The sequence below is a fragment of the Lissotriton vulgaris genome, chromosome 8, assembly GCF_964263255.1.
Source record: "Lissotriton vulgaris chromosome 8, aLisVul1.2, whole genome shotgun sequence".
Taxonomy (NCBI): domain Eukaryota; kingdom Metazoa; phylum Chordata; class Amphibia; order Caudata; family Salamandridae; genus Lissotriton; species Lissotriton vulgaris.
The window spans coordinates 511,415,942-511,438,113 of NC_141696.1; the positions used below are offsets into that span (position 1 = coordinate 511,415,942).

General features: G+C 47.4%; 1 protein-coding gene across 2 annotated transcripts in view; it reads left to right on the plus strand.

The window, feature by feature from the left end:
* Positions 1 to 22,172, plus strand: part of CTPS2 (CTP synthase 2) — a 1,454,337-nt gene that overhangs the window by 422,934 nt on the left and 1,009,231 nt on the right. For both annotated transcript variants that reach the window (XM_086934328.1, XM_086934329.1), the window contains exon 8: positions 13,111 to 13,262. In XM_086934328.1, the coding sequence (XP_086790454.1) occupies positions 13,111 to 13,262 (152 nt within the window). The remainder of the gene's footprint in view (positions 1 to 13,110; positions 13,263 to 22,172) is intronic.

The following is a 22,172-nucleotide window of genomic DNA, read 5'->3' on the forward strand; positions in this document are numbered from 1 at the left end:
GGCCTTGAACTTTATTCTGCTAGCAATCCTGAGCCAGTGGAGATCTAGAACCGACTGGGAAATAGAGACTCTCCGTGGAACATGGCAGAGGAGACGTGCAGCTGTGTTCTGCTCAACCTGAAGCTTTCTGAGAGTTTCTTGGTCAGCTCCAAGATAAAGGACGTTCCCGTAGTCCAGGCGTGAGATAACTAAGACCTGGACGACCGTCCTTTGTGTGGAGGCAGGAAGCATCCATAAAATTTGGTGGAGCCATCTTAGGATGGTAAAACATGTAGAGGCCGCTTTTACTACTTGCTGCCGCATAGAGAGATTCTCATCAATGAGAAATCTGAGGTTGCGAACCTGGGCAACAGGTTGGGGGAGAGAACCCATTTCTTGGGGCCAGTGTTGGGGTCCCCATAAATTCTTCCCCTTGCCCAAGATAACAACCTCTGTCTTGTCCCCATTACGTTTCAAGAAGTTGTTGCACATCCATTCAGAAACTTTATTCAACCCTTGTTTCAGAACTGAAATGCTGCCGTCTTCCACAGTAGAAAAAAAAATTTGTGTATCGTCAGCATATGAAAATATAGAGAGGCCCGCTTTCTCCACAATGGTGGCCAGGGGTCTAACATAAATATTAAAAAGTAAAGGATTTAAGATAGACCCCTGCGGGACACCATACGCTGAGGAACACATTTTGGAAGAGGTTTTCGCAGAAAAGACCTGGAAAGTACAGCCGTCAAGGAAGGAGGCAAGCCAGGCCAAGGCAGGACTCTCAACTCCCAAAGACCGGAGAGATGAGAGAAGGATGGAATGCGACACAGTATCATAAGCCGCACTCAAATCAAGTAATATGAGTGCAGATGTCTCTCTGTGATCGATACAATGACGCAGTTTCTCGGTGACTCCAAGAAGACTAGTTTCGGTGGATTGATTGGCCCTAAAACTGGATTGGGATGGGTGAAGGAAACCCAGACTTTCCACATAATGAGTTCGCTGGTTATTAATATGTCTTTCCAAAATCTTGGAGAGTACGGGTAGCAGAGAGATAGGCCTAAAATGTGATAAGTTGGTAGGGTCAGCTCCAGCCTTTTTTAAGAGTGGAATATTCATTGCGTGTTTCCACTCAGGCGGGATAGAGGCCTCTCTCTATGAAGAGTTGAGAAGCTCTTTCAAAACATTAAGGGAGTCCGGGCAAAGTTGTCTCAAGATTTTAACAGGCAAAGGATCACGTGGAGAGCCCGATTTAATACTTGCCAGACAACTAAGAAAAGATGTATCGTCAAATGGTAGCCAGCCGTTGAGATTAGCCCCCGAGTCAGGCACGTTTCTATAAGTGAGATCAGGGAGCAGGGCAGATTCCATGGGAAGGGGAGGAGAACCCAGAGAACCATAAATAAGCTCAACCTTCTCCATAAAAAACTCGGCAATAGAGTCACATTGTACCTCATCAAGTATCGGTGGAGTAGGGACAGTGTCAGATCCCGTCAATTTCTTTACAACCGAAAAGAGAGTGCGCAAACAATTTTGGGCCTGTGTGACAGTATTAGCAATATACGTGGCTCTGGCCGATTTGCACAACTTGTGATATTCTTTAAGGGAACTGTTATAATCAGTTCTACAGACAGAAGAGTAAGATTTCCTCCATTTCCTCTCAAGGACTTTACATTTAGATTTCATAGCTTTTAGATTTTCCGAGAACCATGGGGACGGTGGGGCATGAAGTATTTGGACACAAGAGGTAAGGAAGTGTTAACAGCATCAGTAAGCCAGTCTGAGGTAGCGGAATCAAGTAAGGACAATGGCAAGCTAGTGTCCGGCAGGTTCTTAAATTAAAGAGTGTTAAAAGCCTCAACATTGAGTGTGCCCCAGCGTCTAAGACTCTCATGCGAGTCTAAGCAGACCCTGTTCTTATCCCCGGAAATCATCAAATGACATTGGACGGCAAAATGGTCAGACCATTCCAGAGGAAGAGCCGAAAAACTACAAAAAAAAAGAGAGATTAGAGAGAACAGGATCAAGGAGATGGCCTGCCGCATGTGTGGGTCCCGAATTACATAAAAAGATGTTGAGGGCCTCTAAGTCGGACAGAATTTTTTTACTGATGTTGCATTGGGAATTTTCAAGATGTAAATTAAGATTCCCAAGAATGGTAACATTCGCAGCTTTTAGCAGGAGGGGGGCAATGGCATCAGAAAAGGAAGCTGCCCATGTGCCTGGATTTCCCGGGGGGCGATATATCAGAAGGCCAGATAGGGTCAGCTGGAGATTAACTGCAAGTTTGAACTGAGCAGCTTCACATCCCTGGAGGGGCAGAGCTTCAAATTTACAGCTATAAATAGCCTTAAAAATTACTGCAATGCCACCTCCTTTCCCTGTTTCTCTGTCTTTTCTAACTATGACAAAGCCAGGGGAAGGGCCAGGGGGAGGACATCAGGTCCAGAACTGACTTGCAGCCAAGTTTCAGTGAGAAACACAGCATCAGGTTTCTCTGAATCAAGAAAATCAAAGATGTGATTTTTGTGTTTGGGGAGGGATCTACAATTAAAAATGCTCCAGAAACGGAAACCGTGGTGAGCAGGAGTCGGTGTTTTAAAACTTATTCTTGTCTGGAGGCTTGCTTCCGACCTTAACTTGCTATTAAGCATCCTTCCTAGCAAGAATCCATAGCTAGAACATTTAAAACCATGCATGAGGAGAACACATCTTTTACATTGAAAGGACGGTCGGTGTCTAAGACGCAGTAACTCTGTAGCAGTATAACTCGTACGATTAATGTTACTTACAGGGTTAGCAGAGTTTTGAACAGAGTTTCTGGCTGCTGGGCGCGGCAAAGTGCGGACGTGTGCCTTTACCCTGTCTAAAACCATATTGAAGATCTGAGATAATACAGTGTTGACCTAACCAATCCGTTAGGCGGGCAAGGACAACTTTCCCCATGATTTTGGCCGCAGAGTCCAGAAGTGAAATCGGCCTATAACATGCCAGTTTATCTCTGGTTCCCTTTTTAAAAATAGGAACTATAACTGCTTAGGCCCAAGAGAGGGGAAAGCTAGCTTGGCATGCAGCGTTAAAAACATGGGTTAAAATTTTGGCCCAAAAAATAGGATCTGCTCTATAGAGATCAGCCGGAACACCATCATGCCCCGGGGCTTTCCCCCCTGATGTTGACACAATCGCCTCAGTGACTTCCTCCACAGTGAAAATCAAAGGATTTAAAACACAGCCACTTTCAGCTTTCCAGGGCAAAATACCTTGATTCACATCACTGTAGATGCCCCCAAAGTATTGAACCCACTTCTCAGGGGGGATATGACAATCTATAACAATGTTAGATGTCTCATTAAATTTGGGACTATTAACCAGGCTCCAAAATTTTGAACTGTTTGACAAAACACTAGCTTCAGTGAGCTCGTCCCAGGCCTTCTCTCTTAGTTGCTTCTTTCTATCTTCTATTGCAACTTTATAGGCCCTCCTAACAAACTTCACCCTCTTGGCAGGTCTGAGTTTCCCCTCCAGCTCCTCCATCAGAGCTTTGTGGGCACACAAGCAGGTGTCATCAAACCATTTTTTAAGTTTTATAGGCCTAGGTTTGCAAGGCACTGTGAAGTTAGCTGCCACTTTCCATACAATTTGATCAAACGCACCTAGGACTAATGATGGATTGGAATCCTGATCTGTACAAATTCCAAACTCCTCTTCACACACAGTAGTTAGGTTTTCTATAAAACTGTCAGGGGTAATTCATTCCCACCTTAGCCTACGGGATTGATCTTTTGGGGCAATATTGGAGTTAGTTACATGAGCCATAGGTCTAGATTCATCAGTTACCAAAATATTAATATTTAGTGAGTGGATTATGATCACTTAGGCAAATGTCTGTCACACCGAGTTCACCTTGCAAGTCCGTCAGAGATCCAGAGACTAAGATAAAGTCAATGATGCTATGATAGCCCTGTCTAGTAAATGTAGGTATGGGGGAGACGTGTCCAACTTTGATGCGCAGATCAAATTGTGGTTTGATAAAAGACTCTCTAGAAAAGTCCCAGAAGGAGTATGTTCAAAGTGCGTTAGCCCGACGGGCCATTCTCCTCATCAATTTTTTTTAAAAATGTTTTTATTAACATTATTAACAAATCGGCAATGATGACAATACATGGAGAATAATATAGTACAATCAGCATATGGAAGTTTACAGCCATGTCCAGTTTATACCTGCTATACATTATGTAACGATGCAACAGTCCTGTCCTTGATACTATCCTCTGCATACCTCCCACCCTATTAATCTTCATCTGAACTATCACTGTCAGGTTCTGGAAGTGGGTCACATATATCCCCTCGGTATGTATTCCAGACTGTCCAAATCTTTGTCCATTTACGGGGGCTACCCCGAATAGCATATACTGTACGCTCTGCCACCATAGTCAGATTCATATCTCCTCATCAATTTTTAAAAAACAATTAAGGGAACAAACATGAATATTAAAATCTCCCAGGACTATTATATAGAAATAAGTATCAGCGTTTAATTCATAATCGGCCAAGAGGGCAGTTAACGATCTTAGGTGCTCTAAATCATCACTTCTAGTCAATGAATTATAAAAATTGACCACTAATAGGGTCAGGACATTCTTCCCTGTTAATTCGACAGCCAGACTATTGGGAGAGCAAGAGTCTATTTGCTTGTCCCTATATGATAATTTAAGATTCAGTAACAGCAAAAGCCCCCCACTAGCTCTTTCCATAAGGGACGGTATGGCATGTATACAAAACGTTAAAAATCCATCCACAAAATACGATTCCTTAGGATCCTGTGTTTCCTGTAAGGCTATAATGTGGAAGCTAGCAAGAAACTGCTCCAAGTTACTGTCTCCCCTTTTGGCCCTAAGCCCAGCTATATTCCACAATAGAACTTTTAAAAAAGCTCCAGTGGGTGAACACCAAGTGGAATTAATATTAAAATTAGGGGAGCTAGATGAGGTGGGACAAGGCTCTATGGCCAAGTGGGTAATTACCGTTGGGAGATTGGGCACAGAGACTGGTACCACTTCATCCGCCCCTTTCCATGTATTTAAAGAATCTGCTATGACTGTATTTGCAGAAATCAGTCTGTCTTGAGTGTCTAGACCCAGACAAGGCCTCAAACCTATTTACAGTCCGGATAATGAGGCTATCTCCCTCGGGGTTCTCAGTGGGGGTTTGTAAAAGTAACCGAGCGGCAGAGCCCACACAGAAGTTGCAGATGGAGAACATTGATCTTCGCTCTTTAAGATCATTTGAGCAAGTGCTGGGCTTCGAAAGTTGACAACCACACAGTCCCCCCTATGTTCTTTGGAGACTGACCCACCCATGCTACTCTACGCACCATTAAGATGTACTAATCATAGCTGGTCTAAAGCCTGTATGTCTAGAGAGCCAGTCAACGGTTTTGTTCCTCAGTTGGGACCAGGATTCGGGCTGATCAGGTCTCAGCGATGGAACGCCAGCCAAAACCACCACAAGAGGACAAGCCGCCGGTGGCAGATTAAGAATATCCCGTGCTGGCTTTGTAGCCACATGATTTAATGGGCTACGACCATCTTCATGTTGGGCTGGTTCAGCCATTAAGACCCTTTGTGGAGCCTCAGGCATAGACAGAGTCTGATCACCCAATCGAACTGTATTTTCCTGCCCACCTAACCCTTGGAGACCTGAACAAAATTGTGAGATTGGCCCCCCTGGGTCTGACGACGTAGACGGCACAGGCAAACTGTGTGTGCAGATATTGCCAGGGCGATTTTCCACCACCCCACACGCCATGTTCCTGTTCCAGCAGAGCCACTCGAATGTGGCCTTAGAGGCACCACCGGGCCCAAACCCCCCTTCAATGTTACTATGAGCCCTAGACACCTCTGGGAAAGCCGTTGTTTGAACACCTTGTGAGAGGTGAGATCATTTTTCCTCAATTGCCTCTAATTTATTCCAAAAGGGTGCTAAAAGAACAGTAATTAGGGTCTCTAGACATTCCAGTAGTCCGGGTTTCCTCCATGGTCCCCCAGCAGCGGCGTATCAGAATTAGCAACAAAAGAGGCCCCATTGTCCGGTCTCAAGGATGACTCCCCACTTGTCCCTGGGGTTTGGTGTTTAGATTTAGCTTTAATGTTTGCCTTAGACCTTGATGCTGCCCCACCCCTAGGGCGCTTAGCGGGTTGTTCCCTAGTTCCTCCCTCTTTGTTAATGCCAGACCCCAATTTGATTTTACCTCCCACCCCCTCGTTTGCTTTAGCAGATCTTTTAGATCTAGTAACCCGGTCCCCTCCGTCTAGCCACGTTACACTCATAGAAGGTGCTTGGGGTGAAACGGAAACAACGGGGGAGTCTAGATCAAGCACTTGAGAAGCACCCACCATAACCCCACAGGGACTCAAATTTCGGGAGGGGGTAGTGTCCAAAACATTGGGGCTCGCCACCTCTGGGGGACCTGTCTCTATGCTAGAGGTCAAATTAGTTTGCGGGGCAGCTACTGGTGCTTTCACTGTACTAATGGCCCCCAAAGATGATCTTTTTTGACCCACATAGGACCCCAATGACAATCTTTTCTCTGTTAATTGGATTTCATGCTGGAGAACTGATTCAGCCCTTGACAGAAAAGCATCTAACGTGCCTGTCACCCCACCCCCCCCCCCCCCCACACTTTTGACCCAGCGAAATTTTGTTTAGCGGCCATTACTAACACAAAACAATAAATTACTAGATAAATGTCAATTAAAGTCTATAAACAAAATGTCACTAACCGACTCCGTGGGATGGCTGAACGTCCAAGTTGAAGGGGGATGGCCCTGCCCTGCCTATTCCTGGCTATGAAAGGCGATCGTCCTGTGCTGCGGCTTGTAGATGACGCCGCGGGAAAGGGATGCCGGGACTTGTAGTCAGAGACCGCCCGCGTCTTCACCAGCGGGACGGTCTCAAGGGTGGCGGCGATGAGGCGGTGTGGAAATCCGAAGAAGAGTGCCCTTTTGCCAATGTCCTTCCCAGAATCAGGTAACCAGCAGTTAAAGGAGCGTCCCCCCAGTCAATGGAGTCTCCCCGCTCTACACACCTCATGGGGTCCAGATACACAGCCAAATCTTCAGCGGACCTTTGGGAGGTCCCGGAGGGTAAATGGCTATGCTTGTAGGGGAGCCCAGGAGCCCAGGGCGCACTTTATCAGGGAGCACCGCTGGGCCTGCGCCTGCCTCCGGACGTTACCTCTGCATCAATCCCTGGTCTCTGCACAAAGTCAGGCCTCGAGGGGTCCCATATGGCAGCCGGTAGCAAGGAAGGTGCCGGGAGTCAGGGATGTCGGATTACGCACCAACATCAGCCCCCGGTCTCGATGTGGATGTAGGCCGTGAGGGGTTTCGAGCAGCAACAGGAAGCGGGTAAGGAGCCAGGAGCCAGGCAAGTCGTCGTCCGTGTGCAGACAGAGTTCCGACACCCCAACCAGTTACTTTCGTTGGGTAGGATGCAGATTAATACATATACAAGTAGTATTGGTTTTTGTGACCTTCCTGCACAAAACAATCCTAACCATAATATAGATACCTTTGCACCATGCCATAAGGGTGTACACATTAGCCCAAGGCAGCCCAAAGTACACAAGCGCATGGAAGCAGTAGAATTGTGCAATTTGTTTGAAAATATGATGCAATTTTGCTTTTTTTCAGGTGTTCTATTTATCACCACTTCTTTGTAAATATGCTCTAATTGGCTGGTTACCAAAAATCAGTATATTACCAAAAAAGTAGCACATCTGCACTATAGAAGTTATCCTTCAAAGGATACAAATCTACTACTTATTAGAATTCAAAAACATTGGCAGTAGTAGTCTTAGAAAGCTACCTCAATCTCTGGTTTCCAGGCATACTACTGCCAATCAAGCACCTAAAAGGTGATGGAACAAATGCTTGCAAATAATCGAACTACTCGCATTCCAAATCATTGTTTTGCACCCACTGAACATTCTAGACAGAGGGCCTGATTTAGGATTTAGCAGATAGATGAAAAAACAGCTAACTTTACTGCTTTTACTCTGTCCGCCAAATTTGGAGATGTCCGCCAGCCCAGCACACATCTCTATACATTGTCAAAGTTAGACTTGGCATCTTTGGCGTACTTTCACCTGACTTTTTTCCTCTATCTCCAGTATTTTTGATGCTGCGCTGGATTTCGTTTTTGCTGTCTTAGATACTTTGGGCACTTTGCCACTGCTGATCAGTGTCAAAGTGAAAGTGCTCCCTGTGTAAATTACTATTACAATTGGTTCTCCCTGATTGGCATATTTGATTTACTGGTAGGTTCCTAGTAAAGTGCACTGAGTGTGCCAGGGCCTGTACAGCAAATGCTATCAGTGGACCTGCCTAAACAACAACACAACTGCCAGTACTGGATATATTTTAAATGATTTTTAGAATAACCCCTATGGGCAAAACATAAGGGTCCAGATTTTTATTTGCATCACTAGTTTATTCATTTGTTTTAGCACTAGTAGAAACAATTATTTTCATAAACAAGATGATTTTCATGTGTATATACAAAAAGAATAGAAAAACATTATAATGACAATGTACTTATACAAAACAGTTTATACAATATTTACAACACATCCACACTTTCACTTTGGCCAAACACATTCATCCATCTACAATCATACTACAACGTAAAAAATACTAGGGGCCTAGTGTCAAACAATATAGCTGGATATAGGTTTATAGGCAATGAATACAAATAATAATCAATATACTGGGCACCTATGCATTAGTAATGATCCTATTTAATAAACACTATTTGTATATTAATTTTGGTTTTGACACAAGGACCCAAAAGAACAGGTCGACGCGTTTCGAAATCCCCAATGTGGATTTCTCCTCAGGACCAACAATCTACAAAATAAAAATCCGGACCCTTATGTTTTGCCCATAGGGGTTATTCTAAAAATCATTAAAAATATATCCAGTACTGGCAGTTGTGTTGTTGTTTAGGTAATTTGGACTCAGCCTTACTGGTTCGGAGTCACGACCCTGTGTTGTTTCCAGATCAGTGGACCTGCAGCACTGATTGTGCCACCCTCATAAGTAACCCTGCAAATGTAACTCAGACCTGCCACTGCAGTGTCTGCCGCAGTTTGAACTGCCATGTGGATCCGGCAAGTGCATCCACCGGCAGGCCCTAACCTTCCTTTTCTTACATGTAAAACACGCCTCCAGTAGGCCCAAGGTACCCCCATGGGCAGGGTGCAGTGTTTGTGAAAGGTAGGACATGTACTTGTGTGTGTGACAAGTCCTGATAGTGAAATACTGGCAATTTCGTTTTTCACTATTGAAAGGCTATCTGTCCCATAGGATAACATAGGGGATACTGTGTAACCTCTTACAAGTATAGCTAGAGGAATAAAGTGTAGGCTCTCTTAACTCAGAATTTAATAACACATATTTTAGTAAAGCTGTTTTTTAAATTGTGTGTTTGAAAATGTCACTTTTAAAAAGTATGCATTTTCTTGTTTAACCATTCTGTGTGCCTCTGCCTGTTTCTGGATTGACTCTCTGGTTTTGGAGTGACAGGGGCTGGAGATGTGCATTCACTGTAGACAGCCACTGGGGGATTGAAGTGTTCCTGTGGTCATTCTGTAACAGTGAGTGCAGAACTGGTTTGGACTGGGCTCAGAGACCCGGGCACAAAAAAGAGCAAAGACAAATGGGGGTATATGTAGTGGACCTTAATCCCAAGAACTTTATGTCACTTCTGGACTCAAGAGAAACCTTTGCCAAGGAGAAGAGCCGGACAGCTGTGAGTAGGAGTACTGCCCCTTTGGTGTGTTCTGTGTGGATTTGGCATGCAGTTGCTGCCAGTTGCTGCTTCTGCCAAGGTAAGGACAAAAACTGGAACGTTGTTGAGAAACCTGCTTGAAGAAGGATCTCCAAGGGCTTGTGACTGCTGGCCTCCTATTCTGAAGTCTCAGGAATACAAAGGCTTCACCCCCAGCTCCCCTGAACTTTATTGCTGAGAGTTCTGACCTGCCAGTAGGTGCCTGTTCCAGTTTGGGCCTCTGGAGGTTGTTCCTGCTGTTGGAAGCTGGAAGAAACCTAAGAGAAACAGGAAAAGCAATCTTCACCGTTGACAGTGATGCAGCTGTGACACCGCGACTTGCACCGAGGCCAGGGGCACCACTCTTGAAGTACACGATGCACAGACCCTCCTGCACAGCAGTTCTGACGCCTGCCAATGTCTGCAGTTATCGCATTTCCGATGCCAGCACTGGCACCGACTTCATCATGGCCAGCGCCTGCATCCTGTTATCGTGGTGCTGATAGCTTGAGAGAGTGACTCCATGAACTTGCCGACTTCGCTTTGCCTCCCTGAAACTGACGTCTCACCGCTGACGCACCCGACTTCCCCTGTCCTGGATTTGACATGTTGCCTCCTCACAAACACTACGCCTCGCCTCCCCGTGGCAGCCGGGAGCCAGCCTCGACCTCGGCACCGACCCCTCACCTCCACGGCGCTGTGCATTGTCATACACTTCGTTTTCCAAGGTACTGGTTGTTTGGGAGTCCGTGTTACTCTGTGCCCGATGCCATGCACCTCACTGTCGGTGCCGTACTTTGGAGTTATTACTGTCACAACGTCGTAATAGCCTCAGGTGGAGCTAATTGTTTTCTACAAGCTTTATTTTGCAAATAACTGTTTTGAAGTGCTATTTTACTACATGCGTGCTGGATTTTTGTCATTTTGGTCTTGTTGAGTTTAGATAAAGATTTTTTTTTTTTAAACTGGTGTGGTGTCTATTTGTGGTGTTATCACGGTATTACTGTGTTTTTTTGAGTACAAATACTTTATGCATTGCCTTTGGGATATGCCTGTCTGCTCGTTCCAGCCTACCAAGGGGGTGAGCGGGGGTTACCTTGAGTGTATATCCCCCTTACCCTGCCTAAAAAAAGGGTCCCTACTTGGATAAAGGTACCTAGCTCTGCCAATGAGAGAACCCCAGTTCTAAAAGGCAGCAACTGCTGGCATACTAGTTCCTGTCAATATAGGAAAAGTGTAAAGGAAAGCTTCATCAAACATGACAGCTGGCAGTCACATTTTTCCTTTTTTTTATTTCTTAAAACCAAACTCCCAAAGTGTAAGTTTGTTTTTGAAAAATAAAAAAACACAGCCAAGATGTTCCTGACGGTGACAGTAAAAAAAAAAAAGTAATCGGACTGTCCATTCTAAGAAGGATGTGCAGTAGAATGACTTACTTCTGATACCACCTACTCCAGCCGTCAAAGGAAGTTTTATGGTGACATTAAATTGTACTCCCATGGCGTAAAACTTGCGGTCCTCCAAACTCATGATCTTGCACACAGACCTTGAGTTTGGTGGACAGGGTAATCCATCGCAACATATTAGCTGTCGGCCAAACTGTAACTCAGGCCCAGAGGCCCCCTAATGCAAATCACTACTGACCCAGCTCATCATGGAAACAGTCTATCCCGAACCTTCGTCACCTCACATGTTCGCCCTGTGGCCACTGTTTTTTTTGTTGGGAAATTTGAGATTCACACCCCCTGAATCTCATTGACTAAGCTCCACCCCTGATAGGAGGAACACAGCAGGGCTTCTCCACTTTTGTAAGTAGGCAGCAGTGAGCAGCACATGTGACAGTATAATCACAATGATGTTGTCTTTGAACATGCAATCCTGGCATAGCTAAAAAGATATATTTTGTGTTTCCCCAATCGCCTTGGTGCCCCTGATTCCAGTTTGTTGAGCCTATATTGTAGAAATGCCTGCTCGAAATGCCTAATCATCCCACCCCCAGAACACTAATTTCTTTCTATTTCCCTCGTGCTCGACTTTCCTGCATCAACCACTGTCCCACATCCTCTCTTCCCACATCCTCCACTGACCTACATATTTTCTGTCCTGAACCCCTCTTTTTCCGGAATTCTACTGCCTCACAATCAAATTCCCTAATCACTCACTCCCCTGTATCCTAGCTGTCTGTCAGTCCCACTGCTTACCCTGCCCGGCCCTCTCCTCTGTGCTCCATCTCTCACATCTCTATGTTGCTTTTTTCACTCCCCGGCATGCTCGACTGCCCCATCTCCCCACTGTCACGAGGTGATGCCTGCCTCACAGGCTTTCTACCCCATGCCATCAGCTGCCCTATATTGCCATCTACGATGCACTCAGAATAACCCACAATCCTTTTCACTATCCACTGCTCCCACTCTTTTCCCAGACTCCAGTATTTTTGCATTTCTGCACTCAAGGCCGCCTTTACTTCTCACTCCTCTCACCTCTGGCCGATCTGCATCTATAAGCTTTGCACCCCTAACTGGTCTGAGCCCAGGTGACCAGCGTCGGCCTCGGAGACCCACTTACTGCATCAGCTTCCGGGTAGGGAGATACTTCAGTGACTTTGCGGCATGTGGTTTTCTGCTGCCGAATTGTGTAGCCAATTGAGGTCACATTGGGTCACATCCGTTTCACTGCTTTTAGCTTATGTTTCTAGATGTGTTAAAGACGCAGAGTATTTGTTGCTGACCATAAGGAGCTTTAGTAAAAACGACAAAAAAATATTAGGCAGGGTAATTTGCGATATTAAAACTCCAAAATGTATCAAAGCACCTTCAGCTTAATTAAATATGGCACTTAAGACTTTTAAGTCTTTGCGTGAGGCAGCCTATCAATATTTTGCTGATGTCCGAATGAAAAAAATTCAGAATATTGTTTTGAAATATTGATTAAGTATCTCTCTCTCTCTCTCTCTCTCTCTCTCTCTCTCTCTCTCTCTCTCTCTCTCTCTCTCTCTCTCTCTCTCTCTCTCTCTCTCTCTCTCTCTCTATATATATATATATATATATATATATATATATATATATATATATATATATATATATATATATATATACACACACACACACATATATATATATTTTTTAAATAGTTAAACAGCAGCCACGGGGGGCCATCTCCTTCCGCCGACTATAGCCCATGACGATCTGGCTGCACTACTGGGTCTTAAAGCAGCGAAATTGTATTTTATTATTTTCTCGTCGACCACCAGGCATACAATTGACTACTGACGTGTACATTTTTGCATTTGTGCTCATTTGTCAGGTAATTTTTGTCCATGATGTTACCTCTACATACCGGGTTCCCGTGCTTTTGGAAGAACAAGGCATCATAAAATATTTCAAACAGCGATTGAACTTGCCTATTGATGAGCGGCCGACAGATCTTCTTTTCAAGTGGAAGCGCATGGCTGACAGGTATTGTGCGCCTCATGCATGAGAAATTGTTTCAACTGTGTTCAATCACAAGGTACGGATTTTTCTGTTAGGGGCTGCTGCACGTTAAAATTACTTTTGAAGGCATGACATTTTTCTCATGTTTTTACAAAATATTATACTTGCAGATTTTGCACGACATTTAGAGTAAAAGAAGTCGGCCTCTTACTGAACAGAAATACCACGATGAAAGAGCAAAACGATTTAAATAGGACGACCTTGAAAGACTAGAAATTCCTTTAGGAAGTCACGGTTTATTTCTTGGCTTGCAGTTCATTTTAGAAAACTTTGATACCATAAATACCTGCCCATATTTAGATTTGTCTTAGAACTCATGAAACTTATTTTTTTTTACTTCTAGTTTCCACCTATAGCATTTACCCAGTAATGTAGTCCTTATTTAGAGTCCCCCTTCGCACTAAGGGGCAGATTTACAAGAAAGTGACGCTTCTGAAGAGATGCGTCACTTTTCCTGTGCCACCCTGAGAAACCCTTGGCGCCACCATGGATGCACCATATCTGACGCATCTGTTGGTGCAAAAGTCAGGCATTGCTGGAGACGTGTCGCTAGCTCAACGCAACTCCAGCAATGCATGGGGTAGTGATCCTCATGGTGCTGCATCACTCCTTATGCCTGCTCCAAGCAGGTGTAAGGTTTTGACGCAGTGGCGTCCTGGAAGTGGCTTAGTGAAATCTTGTAGATTTCACTGCGTCATTTCTAGGTGGCTTTTTTTGCCTGGGAATTCGCACCCTGCATACATTATACCTGATACAGGTAAAATGTGACGCAGGGCTGGACAACGTGACGCATCTCCCTAGATGCGTCACATTGTAAATGGTGTGAAAACAACAGGAGTAAACCCTTCAACCACGTTGGGATTGGGGTAGAGAGTATGCAATTAACATATGGTATCCCAACTGGTATAACTTGGAGATAATTAGTAAAGATATGTATAAAACATTATTGAAAGGAGATTTTGGTATTTCACTTATGTGCGCGTGGCATCATATTTATATTAGGAGTTAAAGGGAAAGAAACACAAAATAAAATAAATGATTTTGCAGTTATTACAGCACTGCAAAGGGCAATGTAACACAATTAAGGATAACCCAAATTGTACTTGGTGCTCAGTGCGAGTGAGTGAGCGGCACGGTAGCAACACAAGTGACAATAATCAGCGGCGCAGGTGACTGGTGATTAATATATACAGTGAATAAAAGACACACAGAATGGTTCCTCATTTGTTTGAATTTGACTTTGATATGCTAATGCAGGTATTGTTTTAGGAACCATTTGGGGCGCCTATGTTCGCGCTGGACGGTCGACGGCGTTTCGATCCATTTACTGGATCGTCTGCACAGGTCCATCTCCGGATCAACTGACCGGTCGCCTTCCCTGCCGACTGGACACCCCACCAGCGTTGGTAAGTCCGTAGCCTTCTTGCCTCCCATTGTTTCCCATTTTCTCCCAACCCCACCCCATGTCCTCATGGTTCCCTTTAATTTCCCCCCCCCTTTCAGGCTTCCCATCATCGGATTCTGATGAACCCACGGACCGGGCACTAGACTCATGCTGCCATTGGTATGTCCTATGCTCCTTCCAGCCCGTACCTTTATCACTTACTAACCCTACCGCCCCATATAATATATACCACCCTTCCGGCTACACTTTCCGCCCAAGCCCTCCTTTGTATGCACAACTGCCTGTCTTAATAACAGGCAGTGGTAATCCTTCCATTACTTCCTCGTCCTGTCTCCCCGTCCCATTCCTGTTGAAGTGAGCAGCTAGTCTGCTCTACAGAACCCCTACCTAGCTGAGTTGTTGGCACTTCCCCCTAGGATGATGTCACCATCACGTGACTACAAAGGGGGAAGTGCCAGAAGAATCATCCTGTTTTTTTCATTCTGCAGTCTACGACCACGTTCCTGGCTAAGCTGTTTGGAGTCTTCCTGTGTTCTGATGAGTCTCCATGATGTTTTATTTTGTATTTGCGGCGGCCTGCTCCAGCGGCCGCCTGTGCTTTATGCGCTGCTGTTTCCCCCGCGCTGGCTCCGTTTTGGGACTTCTTTGTTTCACGCGGCTCGCGTTCGCGGCCGACTCTGTTTTGGGGGCACTATTTTACACGCGGCTCGCGTTAGCGGCCGTTTCTGTTGATTGTGCTTACTGGTGCTCACCTGGCTTGGGTTGGCCTGCTCCAGCCGCCGTTCCTGGGCATTCTCTGGTCCGTTTTTCGCCCTGCTCTAGCGGGCAGGGGCTTTTCTAAGGAGTTTGGTGTCCGGCATCCTTTAAGGGGGCGATTTTGGCGGCTGGCTGGGCTTCTTATACCGGCCCAGTTTTTTTCTCCTCCCACAGGTGTTCGGGTCTTCGGCTATATCTGGGGTCCTTGTTGGGATGTTTTTTGTCCTTGTTTATGCCTGTTGGAAGTGTTGTTTGGACTTTTTGCTTTCGCAATGGATTCGGATGCTTCTTCTTCTGCGGCCCCTCTGGATGCCCTGCGCCTCATTATTAATGAGGCTGTGGCTGCTGCTTTCCTGGCTAGGGACGCGGCTGGGCCTCCTCCCAAGGTGCCTCGTGTTTCTTTGGATGCGCAGGCTGATCCTGTGGAAGACTTTGGTCCTGATGAGGATGAGGGTGTCCGTGGTCGTTTTGTTCAGGGTGCTGAGCTCACTGAACTGTTTGCCCATGTGAGGTCCAACTTGGGTTTTTCTCCTCCTGCGGATGCTGTTGTTGATGTTGACTTTTTTACGCAGTATGTCCAGCCTGCTCCGGATTCTTTGCCCTTGCATGGTGCAGTGCGCAATGTGCTGTCTCACGAATGGAAGGAGGTGAACAAGTCTTCTTTTCCTCGTTTCCTGTCCAGACGTTACCCTCTTGAGGGTTTTGCTGATGAGTTCCCTCAGGCTGTGAAAGTGGACAATTTAATGGCTGGCCTTTCCTCTCAGGGTTTGGTTGTTTCTGAGGACGCCCTTCCTGCGGACGCTGTGGATAAGCGTGTTGAAGGGGCGGTGAAGCGTTCCTATGCTGCTTCTAATTTCTCTGTCCGGGCGACTGCATATTCCAACTATATGGTTCAGTCGCTCCTTAAGTCTCTGCCTGTTCTGCTGAATGACGGCGAGGATGCCACACCTCTTCTGTCTTTGATGGAGTTGCAGGTGCGTTACCTGTAGGACATTTTGTTCGACAATTTGGGGGCGGCGGACGCTGCTTCTGGTGCGTCCATTGCTGCCCGTCGTCATATTTGGATGCGTTCCTGGAAGGCGGACTCTTCCCAGAAGTCGGTTCTCCTTAATTTGCCTTTTGAGGGTTCAAAGGTGTTCGGTCCTCAGCTGGAGGGCATGGTCAAGCAGTCGGCGGAGAACCGCAAGCTGGTGGCCCCGGTCCGTCCTCCTTCTCGGGGGCTTGAATTTAGTTATCGCCGCGCTTTTGGGCCTCCTGCTCGTGGCGCTTCTCAGCCCTTTCGAGGCAGGGGTCGTGGCCGGGGGGCCCCTGGAAGTGCCAAGCCCCGGGCCGCTGCCGGTGTTGCCGCCACCGCTTCCTCCTCTTCTCAATGACTGTCTGCCTTTGCCCGTTGGTGGTCGCCTCCAGTGCTTCCGCGCCCAGTTGTTGTCGGTTCCGGATGCCTGGGCGGTTCAGACTGTTTCGGAGGGTTGCCGGATAGAGTTTTCCTCTCCTCCTCCTCCAGGTTTTGTTCAGACTCCCCTCCCCCGTCTTCCTCGACGAAGAGATGCTTTGTTGGCGGGTGTGCGACTCCTGTTGGAGAAGAGAGCTATTGTGGAGGTTCCTCCGCTGGAAACGGGCTTGGGGTGCTACTCGATCCTTTTTCTGGTTTCCAAGAAGGACACTTCGGATCTTTGTCCTGTTCTGGATCTGAAGCGGGTCAATCACTTCGCCATCCATCTTCCGTTCAAAATGTTGACCCTCCAGTCCATCCTGCCTCTGGTCCTTCCGGGTGGCTTCCTGGCGTCCCTGGATTTGATGGATGCATATCTGCACGTTCCTGTCCATCCGGACGACCAGCGTTTGCCGCGATTTGCTGTGGGGACCCTTCACTATCAATTCTGTGTGCTGCCTTTCGGCCTGTCGTCGGCGCCCAGGGTGTTCACCAGGCTCCTGGCCCCTCTGGTGGGTATTCTTCATTCCAGGGGGCTGCTAGTTTTTCCATATTTGGACGACTGGTTGATTGTCTCTCCCTCTTTTTCACAGGCTCTGTCGGATGTGGAACAGGTGTGTCTTCTGCTGGGTTCCTTTGGGTTCCTTATCAACCACCGGAAGTCTTCCCTGGTGCCCTCTCAGTCCCTGAAGTTCCTGGGGGCTCTGGGCATGGTGTTCCTCTCCCAGGAGCGCCAGTTGACTTTATTTCGTCACCTTTCTTGGCTTCTTTCCCAGTCGCAGGTGTCTGCCCGTCTCTGGTTGCGGAGTCAGGGGGAGATGGCGTCCACTTTGCATCTCCTTCCTTGAGCCAGGCTACATCTGTACCCCCTGTTGCATCATGTCCTGTCGCACTGGGATCCCGCCTCCTTGGACTACGAGACTCTGATCCCTGTCACTCCGGGGATTCGGGCGGATCTCCAGTGGTGGTTGTCCCCTCTCTCCCTTTCCGGGGGTTTTGATCTCCTTCCCCCTCAGTCTGTGGTCGTGTTGTCCACGGATGCGAGTGCTTTGGGGTGGGGTGCTGTTCTCGGTGCGTCCAATGCTCAGGGTCGGTGGTCCAGTTTCGAGTCCCTCCAGTCCTCGAACTGGAAGGAATTGAGGGCGGTTTGGTTGGCTCTTCTTTGGTTCGCTCCTCTCCTTCGGGGTCGGGCGGTTTTGGTTCAGATCGACAATCAAGTGGTTCGTTCCTATGTGAATCACCAGGGGGGCATGTGTTGTGCTCTGTTTCTCCTGTCCCGGGAGATCGGCCTTTGGGCCGAATCGACTCTGTTGTCTCTGACGGCGGTCTATCTTCCGTGGAAGGAGAATGGGCCTGCGGATTCTTTGAGCAGGGCGTTCCCCTCCTCGGTGTCCCTCTGTCTGTCCCCGGATCTGTTCCAGCTGATTGTCCTCATGTTCCGCCTTCCTTGGCTGGATCTCTTCGCCTCGGAGGAGTCCGCCCTTCTTCCCCGGTTTTGCAGCATCATTCCCTCTCCGATGGCGTGGGCCTCCGATGCTTTCTCGATTCCTTGGTCGAGGGGTCTGCTGTTTGCCTTCCCTCCGTTTGCCTTGATCCCGAGGGTCCTCAGAAAAATTCGTTGGGATGGGGCGGAGGTTCTCCTGGTGGTTCCGGAGTGGTCCTGGCAGTCTTGGTACCCCCTTCCCCTGGCCTTTTCTGTTTGCCTTCATTGGAGGTTTCCCCTGTCTCCCTCCCCCCTGCGGGCTTCTCTTCTCAGTCTTGCCTCCCTGCGACGCCTCCGGCTGGGGGTTTGGCACTTGAGAGGTTGAGTTTGCTGGATTTGGGTTGCTCGATGGAGGTTGCCCAATGTCTTCAGCTTTCCAGGCGTCCTTCCACCTTGAAATCTTATGCCCGCCACTGAAAGAGTTTTTCCACTTGGTGTCTGGGGAAGGGTCTCTCTTCTGCCTCCTGTGTGGCCGTGAAGGTGCTGGACTTCTTACGGGATGGTTTCGTCCTGGGACTTGCGGTTTCTTCCCTGCGGGCGCAGTGGGCTGCCATTCTTGCCTTTTGGGGTTCCTCTGTTTCCTCTGTCTCCCCGTTGGTGGCTCGCCTTCTGCGGAGTTTCTTGCTTCAGCGTCCTGTTTCCCGTTCGCCTGTGCATCCTTGGGATCTTCCCTTGGTTCTGCGGGCTTTGACAGGTCCTCCTTTCGAGCCGTTGGACTCCGTGGCCCTGAAGTTCCTTTTTGCGAAGGTTATTTTTCTGGTGGCCATTACTTCTGGGCGGAGGGTTGGTGAGATTGGTGCGCTGATGGCTTCTCCCCCCTTCTTGCGCTTCTGCGCTGACAAGGTCATTCTCCGTCCGAGTCAGTTCTTTCTTCCTAAGGTGGTTTCTTCCTTTCACTGTCAGGAGGATATTGTTCTCCCGGTGTTTTTTCCGGTTCCTTCTTCTCCTGAGGAGGTGCTCCTCCATTCGTTGGATGTGCTGAGGGCTCTCAGCATCTACTTGGAACGTACGGCTGGTTTTCGTAAAGTGGATTCCCTGTTCGTCACCTATGGCCTGTCGGGTCTGGGGCTTCGCCCTTCTCTGTCCACCTTGTCTCGTTAGGTCAGGGGCGCTGTGGTTTCTGCTTACGATTCTGCCCACTGTTCCCTGCCTTCTTCTGTTCAAGGTCGGTCGACTCAGAGTGTTTCTTCCTCCTGGGCCATGTTCAAGGGGGCCTCGTTGAGGGACATTTGCAATGCTGCCACATGGGCTTCTCCCCACACTTTTGTTGCCCATTATTGTCTGGAGTTGGGGATGGCGGCCTTTGCTGCCTTTGGGGCTTCTGTCCTGTCTGCTGTAAATGATTTGTGATTTGTACTTATTTTTGTGGATTAAAATGGACCTGTTTTTTGCATTATTCTGGTCTGTTTTTTTCTTACAATCACCGTGTGCTTGGGTATGGGCTCACTTCATCAGGAATGGGACGGGGAGACAGGACGAGGAGGTAATGCCCGGTTACTCACCGGTAATAACCATTACTCCGAGTCCTGGTCTCCCCGTCCCATTCCTGAGCCCTTCCCTCCCTCCCTGGTTTGGGGTGTCTGTGGGTGATTGTATGTGTTTCGTTCTGTTGTCTTTGGTATTTTCAGGATGATTCTTCCGGCACTTCCCCCTTTGTAGTCACATGATGGTGACGTTATCCTAGGGGGAAATGCCAACAGCTCAGCTAGGTAGGGGTTCTGTAGAGCAGACTAGCTGCTCACTTCATCAGGAATGGGACGGGGAGACCAGGACTCAGAGTAATGGTTATTACCGGTTAGTAACCGGCCATCTCGCCCACCTGATGTTCGCACGCCTTCTCCCTCACTCCCTCCCTCACACCCTAGGGGTCTACTATTCATAATTCCGCATGCTGACTCTAGAGCTGGTACCGGACAGGGCAATATACTCACACTGCCCTCGGTTTGCCTTATGTTCTCTCTAGACCTGATCTCACTTCCCGCCCCTCCCTCCATTGCATGCACCACCACATGAACCTGCGAGACAGCAGATCATTTCTCTCTCACCGACCTGGACGACCATGCCCTTCCTGCACACTCCACTGACCCCTTCTCAGACCACAGGCTTAATCACATCACGCTCATATTCGCTCCCGTCCGCCTTGCAGCGATGCCTTCTAGTTGATACCCTCCCTCTCTACCGCCAACCCACCTACCCCTAGTTCTTTTCCCATTCCGTCCCCAATTAACACCCTTGCCTTGCCCCCCTTCTTACAGCACTGCACCCTACCCAAGTCCTGATGATGATCCTGACTTGAAAAGGATCGAAACGCCGTCGACCGTCCAGCGCGAACATAGGCGCCCCAGACTAAATGGTTCCTAAAACAATACCTGCATTATCATATCGAAGTCAATTTCAAACAAATGAGGAACCATTCTGTGTGTCTTTTACTCACTGTATATATTAATCACCAGTCACCTGCGCCACCGTCGCTGATTATTGTCACTTGTGTTGCTACCGTGCCGCTCACTCACTCGCACTGAGTACCAAGTACAATTTGGGTTATCCTTAATTGTGTTACATTGCCCTTTGCAGTGCTGTAATAACTGAAAAAAATAATTTCTTTTGATTTGTGTTTCTTTCCCTTATACTCCTACAATAAATATGATGCCACGCGCACATAAGTGAAATACCAAAAGAGGCTCCTTATTTCCTTGTGATAATGTTTTATACATATCTTCACTAATTGTCTCCAAGTTATACCAGTTGGGATACCATATGTTAATTGCATACTCTCTACCCCAATCCCAACGTGGTTGAAGGGTTTACTCCTGTTGTTTTCACAAGATTGTGAGCAGCTGCACGGCTGCCAGAGTTAGTCCCCCAGGACTTCACTTTCCTGATCCATTCATTGATCTGTTTCTCTATGCTAAACTACCTAGTTACATAGAATGTCTAAGGAGTCTCTCACTTATTCGGAGGAATACATCCAGAACTCATGGGTGGACCCTCTCTTCTTTCTGGTCCATCCGTTCTCCTTTCCACCTCTTCCACCCCGAACAACTCACTTGTTCTCCTTGATAAATTAGAGAAACTTAGGAAGAAACAAATACGTACAGATTTACATGCTCGAATGCTAACGGATTACCTACGCTCTGGTGTCATTCCAGTTGGCTTGCAAATTCGTAACACCCCAGCGATCTTCACCCAAGACCCCAAATTCAGGACAAGGTTCAGCCACCTCGCCACCACCTGCTCTCGCCACTGAATGGTGTTGGGCATTGATACAGCAATAGAACACAGCCGACAGGAGCTGAAAGAGATTGAAGAGCTAGAACAACAAATCCTAGCTGACTCAACCATTTCGGACGCAAAAAGTTTGTTCGACAAAATCCACGCTACTATCGCTACCTTCAACACTTTTGAATTAAACAAAAAGGTAACCAAAATACAAAAGGACATCAAATTTTATAAAGTGGAAAACACATATTCATATCTCCACGAGGACTTCTACAAGACCCCATACCTCCCCCCAGGACCAAAAACTGGGGTAGGTTCAGAAATAACCAACGCATCACCTTCTCCGATTCGTCCAACACCTCAGCCGAAGAATCAGATCTCGGCGAGGGTTCCATCTCTACTCGTCCCAACATCAGACCTCCACCCTTACCCTTACTGCCTCAAGGTTTTTTAGGACAAGGCCGCGGACGCGGCCAACCCCCACAAAGACCCGACAGAGTGCGCCCTCACCAACATCAATTCTCGGGCGAAAGTCAGACCCGCAACCGCTTCTACCAGTGGGGACCCCCACAATAAATT